We start from the raw sequence: 23,213 nt of genomic DNA on the forward strand, positions 1-23,213 counted from the left end.
GATGGAAGTTTCGCAATTGCAGTCCACTGTATGTGAGAATGCATGAAGTAATTTTTTTTTTTTTTATCTGTGGCCATACATTCTTTGACTGGGTGTCATACAGCTTAGTCCACACATCATCAGCTGACTTCAGGGAGCGTTCTGATCGGCTACTTGAGTTTGACGCTCCTCTTAACACCAGCACGAATGCCAGACATCTCTCCGCTGTACCTCGTCTCCTCACGCCGGACATCAGAGACCTTAAACAAACAAAATAAATTCATGTTCAGTCCCAGGGTACACCAGGGTACAGGATTAAAAAGGGCACTACACTTACCTGGCCCTTCCTGCGGATCTTGGCACGTCTGAACTTCTCTCTGTGTTTCACCCTGGGGTTCCGGTCAATTTTCCTCCTCTTGGGCGTAAGTCCTTTGTTTTTGGCCATCTTGTAAAAAATGTATAAATAGCATCTTAGTCCATCTTATCCAGATTACAAAATGGAAATGCTAAAGTGCTAAAATTTTATAGCCATTATATATATATATATATTTTTAACTGCCCATTAATACATTAACTAGAAACCAAAATTCCAAGAGAAATTTTGATGGGCCTGTCCGGGTATTTTTCGTAGGAGCGTGGGCATAACCTCCTGAGCTGGTCTCAGTTATGAAATCAGGCAGTGTTATTAAAGTATCCGATAGAGCAGGCAGTGACGGGAAATTTGTTGACGTTTAGAACATGTTGAAAAGATAACATGTTAGCATGTTAATGCTTGCATGCTAACATAAAAAATGATAACAGGGCGTGGCCAAATTGCTTCACATTAAATTTGGTGTTGTTTGGAACATGTTAAAAAAAATTAGCATGTTAGCATGCTAACATCAGAAACGCTAACAGGGTGTGGCCAAGATGCGTCAATGTAAATTTGGTGACGTTTGGAGCATGTTTAAAATGTACCTTTTTATGTTATTTTATGTTAGCATGCTAATGCTAGCATGCTAACATAAAAAACGCTAAGAGGGCGTGTCCAAGATGCGTCACGTTATATTTGGTGACGTTTGGAGCATGTTTAAAAATTAGCATGTTAGCATGCTAACGCTAGCATGCTAACATAAAAAATGCTTACGGGGCGTGACCAAGAGGCGTCATGTTAAATTTGGTGACGTTTGGACAATGTCCAAAAAATTTGCATGTTAGCTAATAAAGTGGCCGAATGACAGGGTGTCCCTAATGAAATGGCCGAAGGACATGGTGTCCCTAATAAAGTGGTTAAAGGACAGGTTGTCCCTAATAAAGTTGCCGTAGGACAGGGCGTCCCTAATAAAGTGGCCGTAGGACAGGGCGTCCCTAATAAAGTGGCCGTAGGACAGGGCGTCCCTACTAAAGTGGCTAAAAGACAGGTCGTCCCTAATTAAGCGGACCAGGCGGTCTTAATAATGTGGTTGATTGGCATCCTAATGAAGCTGCTGGTTTGAGATTCCATTGAATTACAGTGCTGGCGCTGCTGCTGTATCAGTACCCCTTGTAGGACCCCCTTTGCTGGCAATGACACAGTAGCAGTACCACTTAAAAGGGGCCCCATTTTACCAATGCTACCAATGCTAAAATAAGCATTCAATGCATTCTAATGGGAAAATGACCCTGTTTGAGCGTTAATAGCTCAGTCACGCCCAGTCTGATCGCTTATAAAAGTAATAGCACACCTCACAGAATAAAGTAAAAATTTTTGATATATAGCACGTTGGTGTGCAAGCTTCGGTACGACCCGCATTAAGTGCCGAAAAAAAGTCTGAAATAAATAAATAAATAAAGTTTTTTCCCACCCATTGACACTTTTTTGTTTTCCATGCATGATCCGTAAATCAGACAGAGACAAACTATATGTCAAAAACGTCGGTCTAAGAAACAACATCAAAATCTTCTTTGTCTGTTAAAGCATCTGGACACAAAGTCCAATTATGGACTAGGATAATAAACGCGTTCCGAAAATGGTTTTTTTGGGGAATTGAGCGCAGACCGTAAATCCGACTGAGCCAAGCCATATGTCAAACCGTCCGGAACAAAAAGCCGCACGACATGAAAGGAGTGTGTGTACTGTGAACAGTGTCATCGCAAATTCTAAGAAACCAAATTTTTTCACATTTTTAGTAGTTTTGTCACAAATTGTGGCCGTCCTGTGGTCCCCAACAAAGCAACCAATATGTCATTTTGTCGTTGTTTCTGTGCATTTCACGGTCTTAGCGTGGCAGCCGCAAATGCAAGACATGGCCAGGTTTTTTTTTCCAGGTTTTTCTGACCTCTGTTGGGGGTAACAACACATCCAACATGTCAGATTGTGTGTCTTGGCCTTTGGCCTCGCCTCCACTCCCGTGTCTCTAGCTCTTAAGGCTGGTCACAGGGAGCTAAAAACTTCTTCCTCTGCACAATAGTAAACGGTACTTTTGACACTTTGAACCCGATTTGTGGGCGGGCCATCCAACTTCCCAAAACAAACAATATGTCATCTCCGTTGTTTCTGTGCATTTCACTGTCTTTGCGTGGCAGCCTTCAATGTAAGACATGTCCTTTTTTGCCTTTTCCCCAGTTTTCCAGGTTTTCCAAACCCCTGTTGGTGGCAACGACTCGGTTTTCGGGTCGCTAGCCTCAGCGGTTAGCCTCGGGAGCCAAAAACGCGTTCCCATCACAATACTAAATGGTCTGTCATTCTGACAGGCCCAAATTACCTGATAGGTGATTCCTCTCTTCCCATCTGTATCCATTTCCTCATTCTCTGGCAGCGCCTCCTCTCTTTAAAAAAAAAAAAAGGCATCAGCAGGGTAAATCAAACTACATTTATTTCAATAGCATTTGTATATGACTTTGGTATTCCAATAAAATCGGGTAAAATATTAGCATTCATGACTCTTGGTCATGAGTTAGACTCACCCTTCCGCCACAGGGCCTGTTTTGTTCTTCCTCTTGCGTTTTATCCTCTCCTCAACATCTCTGTAAAACTGCAACGCTGCTTCCTCATCCAAGTCAGAGTCAGAAGCCTCAATAGTATCGCAAATGTTCACCTAAGATCCAGTCGAGGAATGAGGAAAAATACTTGGGTGCATTTGGTGTTCGATTAAAAACGTCGGTTTTGATTTAACTTCTATATTAAAATGGACACAGAAGATATTTCCTTACCTTGCACTTGTTGGGCTTGACTGGTTGTTTGGTGACTCCGGTCTTCTTAGCGATCTGCTGCTCTCCAGACAGCAGTTTGCGCAGCTGAGGACCAAGTCTTGCATCCACAACACTCAGACGATTTATCAGCTGGGAAAGCATTTTGAGGTTATTGCTACAGTAATAAGCACAGACCATGGATAACGATTCATCATAAAGTTATTACAATTTTTTGTTAAATAAAAAGTGAAACTCACATTTCTGTAAGTGACCAGTCTTTCAATCACTGGATGGTTGTGTGCAGGAATGCGTTTAGCTTTCAGGACCAGGTAAAAACTAATATTTGTACAGTAGCTGAAAATCAAATGCAGCTGAATGAATGAACAGGAACAGCTTTTTTTTTTTTTTTTAACCGAGAGGTGCACTTACTTTAAGTAAAGCTGTTGCTTGGTTAAGAGATAGTTGGCTCCCTAAATTAAAGGAATGAAGAAAATGAGGTAAGTAGATAGCTTACAGCAATATTTGTTGCAATGTCCATATATTTTGAATAATACAAATCAACCTTGCCAGCAGGAATCAGTCCATCTTTAACCATCAGTACTAGAGGCTGCAGCTCATCCTTCAGTTCAGTCAGCTGAAACACACACCACCACAGCCAATAAACACAGACCTCTAACAGGGGGCAAAGATGTCAATAAGAGCATGAGTGTTATTTAGTTACGTGCTAATGAAAAGTTCAATTTGGTAGTTCAAGTAACAGACACCAAGAGACTGTGAAGGGCGGGGTCATGGTCCGGATATTCAGAGTGGATGTTGCCACGGATTTGAGCTTTAATCAGGCCTTTAACGTTAGACCTGAGCCCAACATGCACAGCTTTTTAAAAGACATTATTGCGGCAGCAGTTGCCGGCCAACATGACTGTACCAACAAGCTTCATGCATATTGGGAAGGCGTATTCATGGTCAAAGCTTTTTCCACAGCGCAGACTTTCATTACCAGAATGTAATAGTCATGGACTAGCTTCCATTTCACCACTTCAGCATCCATTTTCACGCTAACCGAACCACTCACCTGACCACTCATTACCTGAACGAGCCCGAGTAAAATTATAGAAATTAAACGAGGAAAAAGCACAGTGCATCTATAAAACACATTACAGGCAGTGATAAAGGGCCCAGTCTCCCCACTGCCTTTCAGCCACAGGCAGCACCAAACAGATCATCAGGCCGAGTTCAAGCACTTTTAACTTACAGTTCAGTGAAGCACTTTAAGCACCATGTTTGAATAAGTTACATTTCTCATAGAACTGAGCTTAAAAAAAGCACTTCATGTTAACCATATTGATATTTAATCATTTACAAGTCAATATTTCCTACATGCACAGTGATTTAAAAAAGGAGAAAAAGTGAACATGTAAAACTGTGTTGTCAAATGCAATGCAGTTGAAAATTTGGTGCACCTAAGAAAAATGTTAGTCGAGAGCCCTACAGATGCTTTCAAACAGCCAGAATAAAAAAAAAGGTCATAAGACATCGGTCTATACTGTGATAATTTTTTGCTTGTTACCTACTCAATGTACCATAATATTGGGTTGGAACACTTTACCCGTGAACATTATCTGTTATTGACTGCTTGGTACCAGATACCACAGTATACAGAGGTCCAGTGAAGTTCATTCCTCAATGGATATGGGGTGTTTACGTGGCAAAACTATGGTGGACCTACTCTGTACTATGAGCGTGGTGACAATGTTATAGCCGACCTATGTAGGAACCCTCTTCACACTCACAGGGTGGTAGTAGCCTAGTGGGTAACACAATGGCCTATGAACCAGAAGACCCGGGTTCGAATCCCACTTACTACCATTGTGTCCCTGAGCAAGACACTTAACACTAAGTTGCTCCAGGGGGGGGGACTGTCCCTGTAACTATTGATTGAAAGTCACTCTGGATAAGGGCGTCTGATAAATGCTGTAAAATGTAAATGTCAAAGATTTGTTATTGATTATAAGACATAGGCCTATTGAGCATTTGACAATTCACATTTGACTTTGTTCTATAAAGACTTGGGTAACACATGCTTTACCTTGGCCTTGAAATCCTGGATGAGCTCAAGCAACTCAGGGGATTCCTTTTTCAACAATTTCAGCTTCTCTTTCTGTGACATCTTGTCCAGGTCCTTTACAATCCTGTCCTCTTTCTCCACAGTTTTCTCAACCTCTTCAACAGCAAACTCCTTAAAAAGGTACAAAACAATTAAAGACCAAAGGTACAATTATTGCTAAACTGAATATATTAACAGATAATATTATTTTAGGATAGCATCACTGGCATCAGCACCTCAAGCAGATTTAAGTCATAGTCTTCCTCACTCAAGTTTTCCACCAAGCGTTTCTGGATGTTTTTGGCCTCTTCCTCCTCTTCCTGATCCTCTGCCTCTATGTCTTCCTTTGACTTACCCTCTTAATGAGTATGATGACAGAATTAGTCTATCACAGGTATTCAAGATAGACTTTATAATAGTAATATAATATTATGAGGCATTCTATATTCTTTCTTACTGGCAGTTACATAATCAGAATCATAGAACATTTTTTTTCGGTGTCCCCAGGCCATGTCATTTGGAAGGTCTGAAAATGAAAGACATGAGATGTTATATATGTAAGATGAGATGTTTAAATGTAATGCAAAACATAATACATATACCTACCATCATGAATCTTCCCTTCCAGATCACTCTCCATGTCCTCTTCCTCTGGAGCCTCATCTTCCTCATACTCCTCTTCGGAGTCATTAACGTTTAGAGGCATTACCTCCTCCTAAAAATTATTGCAAGAGAATTGACATTTGCCATGACATGCATTAGTACCACTGATTGGACAAACCAGCATTGTGACTAGAGCTTTACCACATCATCAAACTCTTCTTCATCGCTGTCCTCTTGGACACCACCAGCCAGAAGTTTCTGTAGAGGGACAGAAGCAGCATTCACAGCACTGGCCAGCAAAAAACAAAAAGAGTGTCTGATCATGCAGATACTAACCGAGATCTTGGCCGTGTGGAACTCATCGATTCTATCTTCCAAATACTCTGAGGAATTCTGGGCGCAGTAGAAGACGGAAAAGCACACGCGTCATTAATATTCACTAACATGCAGTGATGTTAAAAAAAATCTTTTTTTTTTTTTTTACTTTGTCTGGGACAGGCATGTCCTTATAGGCTTCAGGCTCATCGCTGTCATACTGCTCTTTTTTTGTCCCACGTGGCCTACGAACAACCCTGGAAGAACAGAAAAGAAAATCGGATAAACGAGTTGGGAATAAACTCGGATTTTATCTTGAAGATAAAAACGTATGAATACGACTACTAAAAGCACTCTTATTCACAGATTCATCCGCTAAACGACACCACATGTAAACAGTGTTATTGTGCGACGCAACACGTACCTCCGTGACCGAACCATGATGCCCACCGTCGCAAACCTGTGAGCTGAATAATTCTCGCGAATTAAAAAAATGTCTCAATTCCTTACTGGAACATTCTTGAGAAAAACAAAGAAAGCAGCCTTGATCAACGTAAACCTCGGAGAAATTGCTTAGCCGCGCATCAAACGTGTGCGAAAGTGCCCCTTCCCCGGTTGCGTGATTGGTGAAATCGCGGACCTGTGGCGCAATATCGCCACCTGATGGACTGGAGCGCCACCGGCTCTTGCGACACACCCGGTCGTGTTGAATGAGAGAAAGAGCCTGTTTACCTCAAAATTTCATTTCAGAACTGCAAAAGTAAGTTAAGAAGAACACATAACACAGAACATGGAGTTGTCACAGATAAAGCATTTAATTTTTTTTAACCATCTGAATGATGACAACTGACACGAGAAAATACAAAAGAAAAGCGGAACAGGTTTCTTTTTACATGAAAGACAAGACAGAAAATTATTTTCAAATTCAAACACTGACACCGAATTAAATTTACATAATTTTACAAAACTGCAAGACCGTTGCCTTTGTACATATTTATTTGTACACATTTTATTTCTCATATATACAATATAAAATGTCTTTTTGTTCTGCAAACTCCAACCTTAGGTGGTCTACAGTGTTTAACACTAAAAGCACAGACAAAACTTTGTAAAAGTGCTGCATTTACTGATTGAGCATGAATTCATCATAGAGCATGTGGCTCTAGGATTAAAAGAACTTAACGTGGCAGCATGAGTGTCCTGAAATCAGCACGTCCTGATAACTCCAAAAAACAGTGAGCTTTACAGAAATCATGACTACAAACTTTAGAATTATCTTCAGTCAATCCACTAAGTGACCCTTACACCACAACAATATTAAACCGGTGACACATTTCCATGTCACAAGGCAAAGCACATGACAATCCATGACTTCATTTTCAACGGTTCTTGACAAAACAGACCAATTGGAAATGTAAACATGACTTTTTTGATTTATCAAACCCTAAACATTGTTTTTTTGCATGACAAAATGAAACACTCTGAGATTGTGCTTTTCTTCCGGTAAGACGGCCAAGTTACTTCTACTGTATTGCGATCTTTGGAACAGTGTTGAACAAAGACTTACAGCCAGTAGAGGGCAATGTCTGATTGTCTTCTTATGTCTATCAGCTTGTGTTGTACTGTATCACGCCATTACGGGCAAACTATTTTGGATGTACAGACATGATTATGTTTAAGCACATCTGCTCAATGTTTCATGGGCTTTCATCTGTTGTAGTCACTTCTTTTTCAACCACTCCCCAACACACACAGATTTCAAGCCTCCTTCCCACTGAGGTATTTCTAGGATTACCCATCAAGGATTAACACATCAAGCCATTGTGATCTGGCGCAAGGGGACATTAAGTGTTTCAAATCATCTTCATAGTTTGAAAGTGCATAAAATTCTGGCCATTTCCAGTGGAGATTGTGAATGTGTATGTTTATAGAGGAGGTATAAATGTTAGGGGTTAAAAATGAAGCACTAAGGAGAATTGAAATTTGATTGCAGTCCAACAATAACATCGTAATTCATAACACATGCCGCTGTGCATCTTAATCTGTAAATATGGTCTGTTTCACAATTTTTTAGGGAAACCAACATAATTCATTTTTTTTTATAAAAAATATTGCAAGTATTTTTTATGTAAATGTAGACAAATAGCGCATAGGTCAGTCTCCCTATTTCTGTATATTTATTTGACAGATTTGAATATGTTGCATTCAAATAATGCAAATAAGTTAATATAATTTGTACATTAATTATTTAACATAATATGTGGATATAAGATGCTCAATTGCATGGGTTATGACAGGTGGGTTGTGTGCTTTTTGAAGATGTAAGTCCCACCTCAGAGCATAATTAAATATATGCCTGATAACAAAAGCCCACTGTTTTAAACAAGACAGGCGGCCTTCAACCCTGTTTAGGGCCTAGAGACGGTCCAGCTGTACCCAGAGAGCCAGGGAACACAGATCTCCCGGCATGCAGACCAGCCACTGCCAAGCCCACGTTGTTGCCTTTGGCCTCCCCACAGGGTTCTGTGGGACCTCAGCTAATGTGTCCAGTGCCCCACAAAACATGCCAGAGTACAGCCATTCTGCACTGACGAGTGCATGATTTTGTTACAACACAATTCTTAGTAGCCACGATTATTTTGGTTTATTGAATCTCTTTGTTTAGTCTGTAATTTACTGTCTTTTATGCAGTGTAAATGGGCTGAAAGACTAATTTTTAAAAACACAGCTGAATGCATTTTATCATTAGACAGATATCAGGTCAAATAGGGAGATCAAGCAATGCAGGGACAGCCAACTGGTTTCTGGGCAATGCTGGTCACATTTTCGGAAGGGTCCCACAGGTCAACTCGCACACACACGATCAGTAGTCCTGCCTGAAGAGTCCCTCCAGCTGTAGTTTTACACATGGGGCTTTTTATGCACATTATGTATGCTGTAGTAGTGTTTGTGTGTGTGTGTGTTTGTGAAGGCACTTCCCTATCACATGAGGTCAACAAAAAACTCACAGGGATTGCCCATGGCATGCTGAAAGGACTGGCGGCTGGCAGTGAGTTCAGGGGGAACAGATGCTAGATCTCGAACAGGCGGGGCCCCTGGGGGCCCACTGCTCCCTGCACCCTTAGGGGCCAGCCGGGTCAGGCTGTAGGGAGGGGGCAGGCCAGGTGGGCCATAAGAGGAGGCATGGCTGCGTTCACTGTGTGCACAGGATACATGACCATGTTTGGCAAATGGGGCATGGCTGTAGGAGAAGGAGGTGCGGCTATGCTGGGAGGCAAGCCGGGTCCTGTGGGAGTGGGTGTGGCTGTTCCAGGAATGGCTGTGACTGTGGATGGAATGAGCTCTGCTGTGGGCGGAGAAGGTGTGGCTGCGGTGGCTCATCTGAATGGATGAGCGCTCAACTCGTCTTCCCCCTCCTCTGGTGCCATCTGATTCGCTGCCTCCTCCACTGCCTGGGGACTTGCGATCCCTGTGGATTTGCCGGTGGGTCCCTGCGCTGGGGTTGGAACTGCTACTGCGACTTCCTGTAACGGCATAGGGAGCAATTACTAAGCACAAACACACACAAGTACATACAAACACAGGTTTAGTGCTATACTATTACAGATACACACAAACTCTGGTCACAAAAGGAATCTTAAGCATAACTGCAACTAAGTGTTTATAATAATGCAGCACAAACTTTTTAGGTTCTACTCACAGTACCACAACAACATGAATCCATTTTTGCTGTAATGATTAGACTGTTGAAATGATCACCATAGGTCTAAACCAGCTTACATGTTTCATCATTTCTATTAAACATTTCTAAGAACAAATATAACACTTAGAACTGTAACAGTGATTTTCTGTTATGTTCTGTCAGTTAAAAGCAGATACATGATGCTCTTTATTTACACCATCATCACATACTATCACACCTGCCAATTCATCAGTAGTAGGATCAATATTTTTGACCGATCCGGAAATACCTAGTAAATATTCTACACAGTAAAAAAGGCGTGCCAATATTTCTGAGTAAACCTATTTTAACCCAGATAGAGTATTTAAAACTATATGATGAGTAAACCAACTCTAACAGTTAATGTTAAATGTCAGCAGACACGCAGTGAAGATTCAATTCTACACAGCATGGATTGGTACCAGCATGCATTGCATACCCAGTTCACTAGGGGCACTAGCGAGCATTCACCCACTGTTAGGCAGAAGATGGGGTATACTGTTGGGGTATATTGATGATTATAGTTCCACTGATGTCAAGTGATGACATACTGGGAGCATTTACCCATTGTTGTAATGATATTGTTGAGTAGCTACATGCTACATAACAAAGTTTGGAATACAAGCATTTAGGAATATAAAGAAAAAAGTAAGTGAAACTGAAACACAGCACATCACACAGTGCAAACAATGAAATGTGTCGCCCCCATTTAACCCATTACCTTAGTAAACAGTGGGACCTTCTGATAACAGGTCAATTTCCTTACCTGCTAGGCCACCACTGCTATTCATATGATTAATATGTAAATAAGTAACACTACAGATAATTAGAAATTCTATAATATTACACATTAGAGTGTTATTATTAAATTAAATTTGGAGTAAAAATAAGTTATTACTCTAACGGTGTGAATAAACCGTAGTGTTAAAAATTTCTACTCATTTTATCGTTAATTCTGATACTAAATTGAGTAGAATTAATTTAATTAACTTAACAAATTTTTACCGTCCACTGCCAGTGTTTTATGCTTTGCCAAGTCTGTTTACAACCTGTACCGCCTAATACCCTCAGTGTCAAACAGGCTCCATTCCGGTCTCTGTGTTTGTGTGTCGTTCCCACTGTCTTCCTGATACCCTGATCCCAGTGTGCTTCCACTATGGCTTGTACGTCCGTCCTAATCTTAGGTCCTGTACCCTTGTTATTGCAGTCTTCTATAAATCACCCATCTGTCTCGATCTCTGTCTGTGTCGTGATGCATACATTCAGTGTGTGTGTAACTGGAGTAGCCGTGTCCCAGATAATAAGAGATGAGAGTGATAATTATTTTTGAAGTACAAAGAGTGTGTGTATGTTGGACAATTTATGTGCTCTCAGTCTTCAAAAGCAAAAAATTTAATTCTCTCATTAGCAAGGGGGCCTGGAATCACCTCTGAAAAGTGCTCCACAGTTTAAACATCTGACGGCTGTGGCTCACAAAGCAAAGCCAGAACTGGTAATGCATATAAATGAGCTTCTGAAAAGTGTATGCAGATTAGTTTGTTCTTTAATGTCACCTTCCTGATAATACGTATACAAAATGCCCAGTGCCGTACTGATCCAGCACAGACATTCTCAATTTCCATTGTACAAGTTTTATACCAATTCTAATCTTTAGTCTTAACACTTGTGTATCTCATGTGTATCTCACCTACAAAAGCGGACAGTCACTGTGAATCTACAATAAAATGGCATCGACTTGTTTTCCTCCATGATAGACAGATAGATGGCTTGCTGCTGTGCAAATGCAAATGTTTGCGGCAGTGCACATTTGTCATCTCATCGCCGAGCCACACAGAGACAGGAGGGGTGAGGTGCCATGGAGGAGCAGATGTCCTAGCCAGCATGAAAAGCATGAGTGATGGGGAGAGGATGGGAGATGGGAACAGAGATGGGGCAGGATTATAGAAAGGTGAGGGAGAGAAAAGGAGGCTGCCTTACCGGACACCCCAGTCGAGGGACAACCTCCTCCGTCAGTCTGCCATTGCCCAGCAGAAACAGAGGGAACAACACAGTTACACAATGCCTGGCCTTTACTGAACTCAGCCCAAACAGCGGTTTGGTCAGCCCTCCAGCTGTTTGTTTGGAGATCCTCCATTCTGAACTCACTACAAGCAACAGTTACAGAACTTTCTGGGGTTAAAAAACTCCTGCTATCTCTGTTCATCTCTGTTCTGAATGGAACCCTATGGACATTGTCTCCATGGAACTCGATGGACAACTTAGCAGTTGTTATTTCTTTAGAAACATTACCCAGCCAAAAATAACTTCCCGTTTGCTAATAAATATGCCTGAGCTAAGTAAAGGCCAACACGAGAGCTGACTGATCCTGAATAGCTGGTATCTCTAAATCACAGATAATATCTCAGCTACTGTCTACGGATTGCAGATGAGTCGAGTGATATGACAGCTGACGGTGGTGCAGTGACAAAGCCTGTTCACATTCAGCAAACACGCACATGCCTGCACGCACAAGACTTACAGAACACACACCGGCACCCTTAAATAACCCCCAAAGCACACCATACAACCTTAAATGTGGACACACAGCAAAAGCCAAAGTGTAGTCCCATCAGAAACAAAAAATAGCACAAGGCTAACACATAGCATTGACAGGATTGGGCAAATGGTGACAGCGAGGAAGAATGAGAAGCTGGTGACGATGAAGTCATGTGGTGACCTGCTGTAATGTACATGCGCTAAAAAATGGTTATTGATAAAAAAAAAAACACCTCACGAATGTCACAACATTGTTCTATATGCTTGAACAGCTGGTTTTACTTGGCTTCCATAATACATTTTATTCATAATATGTTTTAGACTACTTCTTCGCATGGTTCATTTTCTGTTGCTATGTTATGTTATTGATTATGTAATTGTTATGTAATTGATTATGTAACCGTAATGGAGGCATTCCTGTCATTTTATCAGACATTTTCAATTGGGCAGTTGTGAATCCTACTGGCTAAGGTCTAGCAATACCTTGTACTTTTGAGAATGACACAAATTAAGTTTGCGACTTCAGTGTTTTTAGATCTTTTTGTTCCTGTGGGGTATTGATGTATAATTACAAGCATTTAATAAGCTTCAAAGGCTTTTATTAACAATTACATCAGGTTTATGCAAAGAATTAATATTTGCAGTGTTGGACCTTTTTTCAAGACCTTTGCAATTCGCTGTGGCATGCTTTCAGTCAACTTCTGGGTTTAATTTGTGGGTTTTTGTTTGCCTTTACCCCAGGACTTTCCCCCAGTCCTCAGCAGTCCTTCCTGCTGCCACTCCTTAGCAAGCTCTGCACTAGTGAAGTGAAGTGATGGTCACATGTGATGCACAGCATCTGCATTTAACCCATCACCCTTAGTGAGCAGTGGGCAGCCATGACAGGCGCCCGGGGAGCAGTGTGTGGGGACGGTGCTTTGCTCAGTGGCACCTCAGTGGCACCTTGGCGGATCGGGATTGGAACCGGCAACCTTCTGATTACGGGGCCGATTCCTTAACCGCTAGGCCACCACTGCCTGACCTGATCAACCCTGATCCTGCAACTGAATCATTTTTTTGTAGATGCTTGCTGGACTTCTTTGGGCGACCTGAAGCCTTCTTCACTTGAATCTCTCTCCTTGAAAATTGTAATGATCCAGGAGATGGTTGATTTAGGTGCAATCTTAGCAGCAATATCCTTGCCTGTGAAGCCCTTTTTATGCAACACAACGATGACTGCACGTGTTTCCTTGCAGGTAACCATGGTTAACAGAGGAAGAACAATGATTTCAAGCATCACTCCCATTTTAAAGCTGCTATTTTAACTCAAAGAATGAAGACAGAATGATCTCCAGCTTTGTGATGGTCAACACTCCCACTTGTGTTAACAAGAAGATCACTGAAATGATCTCAGCAGGTCCTTTTATGGCAGGGCTGAAATGCAGTGAATGTTCATTTTCATGGCAAAGAGCAATGTCTGATCATCTGATCACTCTTCATCGCAGTCTAGATGATATGCAAATTGCCAAAATAAAAACATAAGCAGCAAACTTTGTGAAAACCATTTTTTGTGTCATTCTCAAAACCTTTGGGCACAGCTTTAGATGCCAAACATTGGCAAGTAATATGTAGAATTGCACATTAACATATTATACCACAGTTTCAAACCTGGAATTCTGAACGGACTCTTGCATCTAACAATATCACTCTGGGCCATCTCTTTAAATATCTGGCCACCTTATTGTTTGAAGTTGTATTGTCTTCATTGTGTGCAACTTGCAACTTCTTCTTCTCTTATTTTGCCATAAAAACAAGACTGTGGTATAATCAAATAATACAACTGATTTTGTGCCAAACTGTGTGAATGGGTTTTTGTTGTATTCATTGACAGAACTAGTGCCAATATTGCGTATGTATCCTTTCTTAATTAATTTTAACACAGTTACTTTGATCTAGAACTGTTATTGGCTTTTATTACATTTATGACTGCTCCTTTCTAAAAAAAAAATGCCACCTGACTACCTCTCTTATAATTTTATTTTTTAAGTTGCTGCGCCAGATGCAACACAATGTAACAAACATCTTCTTCCTATACAATGGATGACTAAATTAGCTGCTGATTCAAATCGTAATGTTTAAACTGTGGGTAATGGCAATAATGCACTGAACACAGTGCTATACCATTCAATATCAGCACTGATGTATGGAACTAAGCCCTGCAGCCTGAGTCGGTGAGTGAGTGGCCAGACAGTGTTGGACACAACTGGGATGAAAATCTGTTTGCACACTTCTCCATTATGGCCACTTTCTATGGTACTGAAAAAAGTCATTTGTGATGTCAGCAATGCATGATAATCTTTGGCACAAATATGTCTTTTGAGCAGTGAGACAAAAGTTGTCTCTCCTTCTAAATCCAGAAGGCTTCATATGTAGTGCTGTTTGTATCTACATTTTGCTTAGAATATATGACATGCAAATTAATTTCCTGGTGCAGGAAATCCACCTCAAACTGTTTAGAATAATTTCAGACACAATTTGGAAAACTTGAGGTCAATATTAAAAATGTTAGTAAAATCATACCACATATGCCTGGCAGATCGCTATATCTTCTTGCAGCAGCATTGTTTTCTGGGGCAGTGGTGGCCTAGCAGCTAGGAAAGTGGACTTGAAAACAAGGGGTTTTCCGGGTTAAAATCCACAAAAGTGCCCATTGAGCAAGGTACCCTCCCCACACACCGCTCCCCGAGATTCTTTCACTTTCTATAGAGGCTCTTAGGTACACAGTAATTTATGATACTGGACACAAGAGCAAGAAACAAAATCTACATACCTAATTTCCAAAAATTATATTTGTGAAATATTTTAAAATGTATTTCTTTGTATTTAATTATTGTATTGTTACTAAATTGTTTAATCTCTATTAATGAACTTTTCTGCAATAGAGTGCATTATTTTGTTATGTTTTACACACTGCAAATTTAAGAAAAATCTGGAATTGATTTACTCTCCACTGGATTGTCACCAGTTTTGTATAGCTGAACATAGACATATTTCACTTCCATCAAACTCAACTCTGCACAGCGTGTGACAAATTATTGCTGCAAATTTAGCATAGAGCCTAGGATGCAGACTGGCACATCCTCTACACACTTACCCTCACTGTGTTGACTGCCGGCACTGCCACTGTGGAAGCTGTGGCATGGGTCTGTGTATCCTGGGGGGAAGCCAGGGTGCGCTGTGGTGTATGGTGGGTAAGGAAAAGGCTGACCCCCCATTGGCCATGGGTTGGAGGTTGGAGGGGGAAGTGGGGTCAGCATGTCCTGCTCTGAACCACCTCCACTAGAGCCTTCATTAAGGTTCAGTGATGCCATGTCTAAAACATAAAAGAAATAATACATTTTACAATTTACAAATATATCTGAATATATAGATATTACTCAATTATATGCTGATTTATTACATTAAATGGCACCAATTATATAATAGTTTTACTGTAGAAATAAACAAGTGACTGTCACAATGATAAAATGACAAAAACTATAGCACCTTAGTATCAAACTAAACATTTGAATCTAATTTGATGGAATGTAATCTTAAAGAGATTTCAATGTAGACAGAATGGGAACTTATAACATATGGTCACAGTTACCTTGTCCCACTGACCTCCAAAAACAAATCAGTCATTCTCAAAGTGAACATTTGTTAAAAAAAAAGGTTTTTATTTTTAGATATCATGTTCAGAAGAAATAGCATCCGTCTATGATGCTTAGTTATGTTCACACATATGGGTGTCAGATGCTTGACATGTTAAATTAAGCAAATAAATCTAATGCCCACACATATAAAGCAGAGTAATACGTAGCTTGAAGCAGCGCTGTCACGGAATGCCTACAAATTACTGTTAAGGAACAACTTGATACTGTAATGATTGTGTGTGTGCATGTGTGTGGCAGTACTTTGGCAGAGGTCTCCAAAGGTGTAGTAGCACTGCTCTGAGAAGGTTATCTTGTTAACGGTGTGTCTCAGGTAGCCATGTTTCAGCAAGCTGCTGGCGTACTTCCTGGCATCACGCCGATCCTTGAATCCTTCTACACGAGAGTATAGCCAGTCCACTACGTCAGCTCCTAACAATCATTCAAACACACAAAGAAAGTATGTTTACATTTTACTGTTACAGCATTTATCTGAGCGTCTTACAATCAGTAGTTTGAACCTGGGTTCATAGGCAAGTGTTTAACCCTCTAGGCTACTACCACCATAAAATAGTAAATGCATCTCAAAAAGTAAAATGCATCTCATCCTAACAATGAAAAATGATCCACAGGATCATCACCATACAATCTATTATTCATTTGGTAGATGCTTTTATTCAAAGCTTTGTATAAAGAAGACACACTGTAGCTGAGAACAGCACCGGTCAGTATCAATTAATCCAAAGCATACAGATAATGTCAGAACAAGCTGCACCATATAGCTGCATCAATTTTAAGGTACTTGGGGTGAATGCTATGAAACACACTGAAGAAAATGAAGAAGGGATATTTTTAGCAAACATTGTGAAACACTAACAGAATACACTCTCACGTGCACACTTTCACACAGACTAGATTCTCACCTATGACAGCATTGGCTATCGTTATCTTCAGCCACATGCGGTCTCTTATCTCCAACCCTGAATCCGGCAGCTGCATCACCTTGACTATGGTTGCCATGTCTGTCTTACCTGCTGTTAATGGCAGGTCGTCAAATTCTGAAAGGCATCACAAAAACAAGAGCACACAGAGACCAAAATCTCAGTCAGAACTCAAACAACACCATAACTTACAAGCCATGTGACTGGAAAGGTTCCTGATACGTGACACATAAGCCTAATGCTTATCCATTAACTAAAATAAAAATAGGGGTTAAATCGTCATTGAAAGCTTATATCAAGCAGTTCATTACAATTATTTGAATATCAAAAACTGTTGTCAAAGGACTGTACCATATTGAGGGAAGGTTCCAGTCAATGCAGTGGTGTGGGAGATCCAGGCTGCAGGATCAATTGGCCTAACTGGTTCAGCTACACACACACATACACATTTCATAAAAACTCTAATTATCACAGCATATAATATGACATACACTACTTACAATAAGGGATATTGTTATTTAGTGCTTTTCCTATTTGCTCTGAAATTTAATGAGATAAGTAAAAGTTCCCTTTGATATTACTAATAATGTATGAGAAGAAACACCATTTTCGTTAGTTAACAGGGATAACATGGATAGCCCAAATAACAAAAATTGACAATGTCAGTAGCGGGTGTTTCCACCATTTGCCGCAATGGCAGCTTGACTGTCACTTGTGGGGCTCCACTCCTGGGTCTGTCATGAACTCTGCCAGTAGTTCTGTGTCTGCTGATGACACTTGGAGACACACCAAGTTCATGAGCAACATCTGACTGCCTGCCACCGACCATGGCCATGGCCTGGCGCGACCATGATGCTGCTCGTCTGTTAAGTGACGTCGTGTGTTCATGGCTGTTTGAATGACGAGCTTGGAAGGACCTACTGACAATACCAGCTTGTTATACCCACAGAATGTTGAAATTGATGCCACTTTAAGAAAGGTTGTCTCTTGGTATTGGTACCAATAGAATAGAAGAAAACCATTACATGGAAAACACAAAATGAGCTGTGTCTATCACCCCAATACAATTGCCTCCCTATCCCAAAAATGAAGTGAAACAAACACCGTATCACAATATCCCTAATTTATTGTGGGTAGTGTAAGTAAACATGCTAACTGAAGAACATGATCACCAAGATTTTCTTGAGGAGGACATTAGTCAAATTGTGTGTAATGTGTGCATTGTCCGAATACACTAACCGCGGGGTATTGTAAAATAGCTGCGAGGGGAGGGGTCCCAGCACTTGGCAACAGTGAGGCTGATGGGGCTGAAGGCAAAGACAGAAATTTAACACAACATAACCCTAAATCTTAAACATGACCATATGACATGCATATTAGCATAGAGGAAATATCAAATAAAATGAATTCTTTAAGCCATGCTGTCACATTTGGATATGCTGCTTTTCACTAACCCTGTCTTAGAGACAATCTCCCGTAGGATCCTCACTGCATCGTCATTGCTCATGTTCTCAAAATTTACATCATTCACCTGCAAAAAATGAACACAACCAAAAAAATTAAGTCAAAAACACAATAGAGAGACATTCACTCCATGAATCAGCACCATAGACAGCTCATCCTTTAAATGAAGTGTCTACGTTTCTACATTCTGTTAACACAATGGCCTTGATCCACCAACTTTAAACATAAACTTGTACATGTTTAATAAAATAAAGAAAATGCTGGGGGTACAATTCAAGTTTAGTAATTAGACAGTGATAATATATCATCGTGTACCACAACACCACCTCCTGTAGTGGAATCTGTTTAATCTGAGCTCACAGGCTTTGCTCAGTCACTCAGGCAAGATTAACTGGATGCTGCCGGAGGCATTTGATGGTTGAGACACATGGCAGGAGGTGCCTGCTAATGCCCACGTCTGGAGCGTGGGATTTGCCAGTGATGTTGGCGACAGGGGGTAGAGAAGAGCGGATGAGCATCCTCCTCAATTTCATCTTGGGAAAATAATATGGAACTGTAAAGCCCACGGTCCCGTAATCGCTTTACCGCACCACCACAGCTTTGGGCGACGGAGCCAACATTGTGCATTATTTTAATCTGCTTTGTGGATGTAGGGTGAGGAAAAGAAGACGCTGGGGTTTGCCCACGAATCAAGGTTGGTTTCTGTTTTTACCAACAGTGGCTTATGGCGTTTAAGATATGCTATATACAGAACATATATTCAACAATGCACTATTTAACATAAAAACAGGCATGTACAGTGATGTACAAATATCTTGTCATGATAAGTGATGATGGTGAAATCAATATATCCCAAACAGGCACATGCATATTTTAAAGATACACCCAACACCACAGATATGTTGCACTGATGCTTCATAAAACTACAGAGATCTGTACTTTCCAGAAAATAGTCACATTCATTTGTCATGAATGATGGAGCTACTGTGCATATGATCAGCCTGTCTGAATACAGAAGATGGGGGGAAATTCTGGATGCAGTATAAAAGACATAGCATTGGGAATGTAGCATACACTAGCTTGCCAATCAGAATGTTTGTGCAGCGGTGTCAGAAATAATTACACAACAACAAAAAAGGACTGGCTGGGTAGTTAGTTTATCCTCTCCAAAATCCAGACACTTTATGTGACATTAGCAAACACTCCTCACGGGCTATATCTATCAGCATAGGAGCCCATAGTGTTATACGACTACAAAAGTTTTTTTCTTCATTTTCTTTTTCATTTCAGTAGTGTTGACATCGTAAATGCAGCAGTAATTCCAAACCACAATTGAAAGGCAAAAAAAAGATTACTGTCACTGGTTTTCACTTCTAGTCAGGCTACAGCTGACCCTCACACCTGTACCTAGTCCTGTAGCATGGTCTTCTGCTTTCTCACCTGCAGCAGCATATCTCCTGGCTCTATCCGACCATCTGCAGCCACTGCTCCGCCTTTCATGATGGATCCAATGTAGATTCCTCCATCTCCACGGTCATTGCTCTGGCCAACGATACTGATGCCAAGAAAGTTGTACTTTTCTGCAAGGGCGACAAAAGGTCAAACAGAAGGGTTTAAACAATGTTGATGAAGGTCACACAGTAAGGTAAAGTCTTTATATACTTGATAATTACCCATGTTAAGTGTGACTGTGATGATGTTCAGACTCATAGTGGAGTCTGTGATGCTGCTGAAGGAAGACGACTGTCGGGGTACAAAACCACAGTCTGGAGTTAAGCACACACATGTACACACACATGCATACACACCACTTGTACACACCAGTGAGACTCACTTTGTCAATCTTGGCCACTTTCTGCCGCCGTCGTCTGCGCTTGTGTCGCCTCATAAGCTGAGAGGAGGAGCTCTGCTCTGTCGAGCTGCTGAGTCTGGACAAAAGGTGGGAAGGGGGGGGAAATAAACTTGTGTTATCTTCCATTTCTAATGTCAGATTCACGGAAAAAATGTTTGAGTTGCTCATTTTAAATTTGCTTTGATGATGAAGAACAGTACTGTTGATAAACGCATCTGACCTGCTGGCATTCTCATCCTCCTCGCTGTCAATGAAGGAGCTGGACTCCAGCTCACTGCTCATCATGGAGGCACTATCACAACCCATGGCTGAGTCTCGCACCGTGCGCTCTGCTTTGGTGTGGCCATTAACACGGGGGACTGAGGGACAAAAACACACACCTAGACTCAGACACTGTTTTCCCCAGGGAGAGAGAGATAGAGATAGAGAGAGAGCTATGCATGCGTGTGTATGTATGTATACACACACAGATTTATTTAACAGGAAAATTGTATGTGGCTTTTGGTGTGGGTGTGTGAGATATATATACATTTACATCACATACATCACATCAAAAGCCACATACAATTTGCTGTGAAATAAATCTGTTAGAACAAAAACAAGTCATGCAGATATTGTTCCTAAGAACTGTGAATACAACGGTTCTCATGCTAAAGAATATACAAACATTAAACAACACTGACAACATTGACAATATCTGAGAAAAACAGTGATTTAAATTATATTACCTACAATATTCAAATGTATTTCTAACCCAGCCCTACACAGCCCAAACTAAATTCGCTTTTGGTACTTGCACATAAGATCAATTCAGCATTAAGAGGCTCCATCAGAGCACAGTCAGAAGATGATTAACAAGACAGCAGAAATCCATTCACAGACCATATTCAGGTCATTTTAATCACTTTCAATTTAATTGTCCCTGTCTATTAAAAGACTGAAATGACATATTAGACATGGTCACAGCAGGCTTGATCATGCCCTGTTTCAAACGCTGTCAGACATACATCAAAAACCTGCATATTTCTGTTTCTGTGTACTGTCTTTAGCAACTTCCTGTAGGTGACAGGCCTAGGAATAGTTCACATACATGGCTTCGGGTGTGGCTGAACCTCGGGGTGGCAGCGGATTGGATGAAAGGGCCTGGAGAGGCGGTGACATCGCTGCAAGGCAGGGTGTGTGTGGAGCCTACGGTTCACACCGAAGCACTCCAAAAGTGTTGGGGTGCCCATGTAGTCGATCTCTTTCATACATACAGTGGTAACTCACACGTACACACGGAGTCACTTCTCCACACAAACTCCCAAACTCAGTACTACTGCCTTCTCCTTGGCTGCTGTATTTAACACCACACACCCATTGATCAGAAGGAGGCAGGAGGCATTCCGTACGACGTGGCGTCAGCAGTACGCTTGCTGTACACAAGGTCTGGAGAAAGTAATGAAGAATGATGGTACAAAGTGACAGAGGGAGCGGGGAGAATACAGGACAAAGAGGACAATAGGAACAGGGCTGTATTTGTAGAAAAACTGAGAAATTGAGAAAACATGGCAAAAGTAAAAAAAAAAAAAAAAAGGAGATTATTCAATATCCAATCTGTCTCACACATACACACTGGCTGTGTAAAGCCAATAGGCATTTGTACAAAGATCTGCAAATAGCTGGAACAAGCAAAGCGATGGCTCGATTTCTCCTGCAGTTTGATTCGATATCCACACGTACAAGAAGCAAAAAGTGGCAATCCATTAAGGAACAATGCTACGGATACCAGGGATGAAATTGGAAGGAGAGAGCTCAATATATCATGCGCATTTGTGCAAGCCAAGTCGAAGATAAATAGTATCTCTAGGGCGACACCAGGCGTCATGTGACCTAGTTCCTAAGTGTGTCTGAGAAAAATTACACAGCCTGGTTATATTTCTAATTGAACGTAAGGTATTTGCATACACTGCACCAATTTTACAGGGTAAAAGGAAACAAGAACTATGGTCATAATAATTGTGAGATAGTTAATGCATCACATCCAATTGTTGTGTATAGGTACAATTGTTCGTGTGCGTCTATACTATTCATCATTACTGAAAACTGAAAAAGATTTTCATTTATATTGACCATCTGATTAACTGAATCAGCATTTTCTGTATAGTCTGACATTATTACTGTTGTTATTATTAGGGTTAGCAGTAGTCACCAAAGTATTATTAGTAGTAGTATTATTAACAATGTTAAAATTAATAACAATAATACTGATGCCACCCAAGTGACCACTTGCAACACGCTTTATGAAAGAACAGAGAAGACCTGAATTGTCCAAGTCATCTCTAATAATACATTACGTCTCTCACCAAAAATTAATTTGTAAATAAATGTATAAGACAAATCTACTAGTACATGCGAGTGAAAGCAGCTTAATGCATTAAATCAGTTATCTACAGTAATGCTCGCTTCGCACGCTGGGAGGATAAACACATGCTCACAGTCAGGCTTTCCCAAAATGTTTCCTTATTAACTAAACAATCAGAAATATTTGACTTTTTCTTCTTCCATTCACACTGGTAAGTGTTTACAATGAAGAATTTAATTCATCTGTTTTCATGGTGTTAAACAAACAAACAGAACCCTCGGTAATGAGTTTATCTTACCTGCTCCGTGGCTGAAGCTATGAATGCTCGCGGTTGTACGTCGCGCTCGGCGGCGGCTTGACAACGCCCCACCCCCACACAGTTAAATCAAAACCCTTACAGCACTGCTACTGCGCTAACAGGACCCTATTTAATAAAAAACACATTGTAAACCACTCTTTGTTTTTTTGGGTTAAAAAGCTATTTAGTCATGTTACTCAAGCGCATGTAACATATTTGGCTACAGAGTAAACTCG

At 40.8% G+C, this 23,213-nt stretch overlaps 2 protein-coding genes across 3 annotated transcripts in view; both read right to left on the reverse strand.

Annotated features, from left to right (window-relative positions):
• Positions 1-22: 22 nt before the first annotated feature.
• On the reverse strand, positions 23-6,769 carry utp3 (UTP3 small subunit processome component). The gene is made up of 16 exons (XM_028999495.1): positions 6,576-6,769; positions 6,321-6,408; positions 6,173-6,229; positions 6,038-6,094; positions 5,840-5,948; positions 5,691-5,759; positions 5,470-5,591; positions 5,216-5,365; positions 3,692-3,763; positions 3,559-3,599; positions 3,387-3,483; positions 3,151-3,279; positions 2,905-3,035; positions 2,703-2,766; positions 317-424; positions 23-239 (listed from the first exon to the last, which is right to left on the reverse strand). The coding sequence occupies exons 1-16, from the start codon at positions 6,590-6,592 to the stop codon at positions 150-152; spliced, it is 1,401 nt and encodes a 466-aa protein (XP_028855328.1). The 5' UTR covers positions 6,593-6,769; the 3' UTR covers positions 23-149.
• A 178-nt stretch (positions 6,770-6,947) lies between these two features.
• Positions 6,948-23,213, reverse strand: part of dvl1b (dishevelled segment polarity protein 1b) — a 32,716-nt gene continuing 16,450 nt past the window's right edge. The window contains exons 1-12 of one of the 2 annotated variants that reach the window (XM_028998349.1): positions 21,426-21,862; positions 20,556-20,694; positions 20,318-20,411; positions 20,157-20,226; positions 19,924-20,063; positions 18,474-18,550; positions 18,259-18,326; positions 17,371-17,448; positions 17,002-17,136; positions 16,343-16,510; positions 15,541-15,759; positions 6,948-9,675 (exon numbers count right to left, since the gene is read on the reverse strand). In XM_028998349.1, the coding sequence (XP_028854182.1) occupies positions 9,134-9,675; positions 15,541-15,759; positions 16,343-16,510; positions 17,002-17,136; positions 17,371-17,448; positions 18,259-18,326; positions 18,474-18,550; positions 19,924-20,063; positions 20,157-20,226; positions 20,318-20,411; positions 20,556-20,694; positions 21,426-21,585 (1,890 nt within the window). In that variant the 5' untranslated portion in view covers positions 21,586-21,862 and the 3' untranslated portion in view covers positions 6,948-9,133. Of the gene's footprint in view, positions 9,676-15,540; positions 15,760-16,342; positions 16,511-17,001; positions 17,137-17,370; positions 17,449-18,258; positions 18,327-18,473; positions 18,551-19,923; positions 20,064-20,156; positions 20,227-20,317; positions 20,412-20,555; positions 20,695-21,425; positions 21,863-23,213 lie in introns of those variants that run through there. The other variant, XM_028998348.1, reaches the window with a different exon arrangement.

The sequence above is a fragment of the Denticeps clupeoides genome, chromosome 12, assembly GCF_900700375.1.
Source record: "Denticeps clupeoides chromosome 12, fDenClu1.1, whole genome shotgun sequence".
Lineage (NCBI taxonomy): Eukaryota > Metazoa > Chordata > Actinopteri > Clupeiformes > Denticipitidae > Denticeps > Denticeps clupeoides.

What these genes read in the sequence shown, in the direction of transcription:
- utp3 (XM_028999495.1), bottom strand. An exon ending in GACTGGTCACTTACAGAAAT is followed by an intron (nt 3,280 to 3,386) that starts GTGAGTTTCACT and finishes ATGCTTTCCCAG; the next exon opens with CTGATAAATCGTCTGAGTGT. An exon ending in AGATCCGCAGGAAGGGCCAG is followed by an intron (nt 240 to 316) that starts GTAAGTGTAGTG and finishes TGTTTGTTTAAG; the next exon opens with GTCTCTGATGTCCGGCGTGA.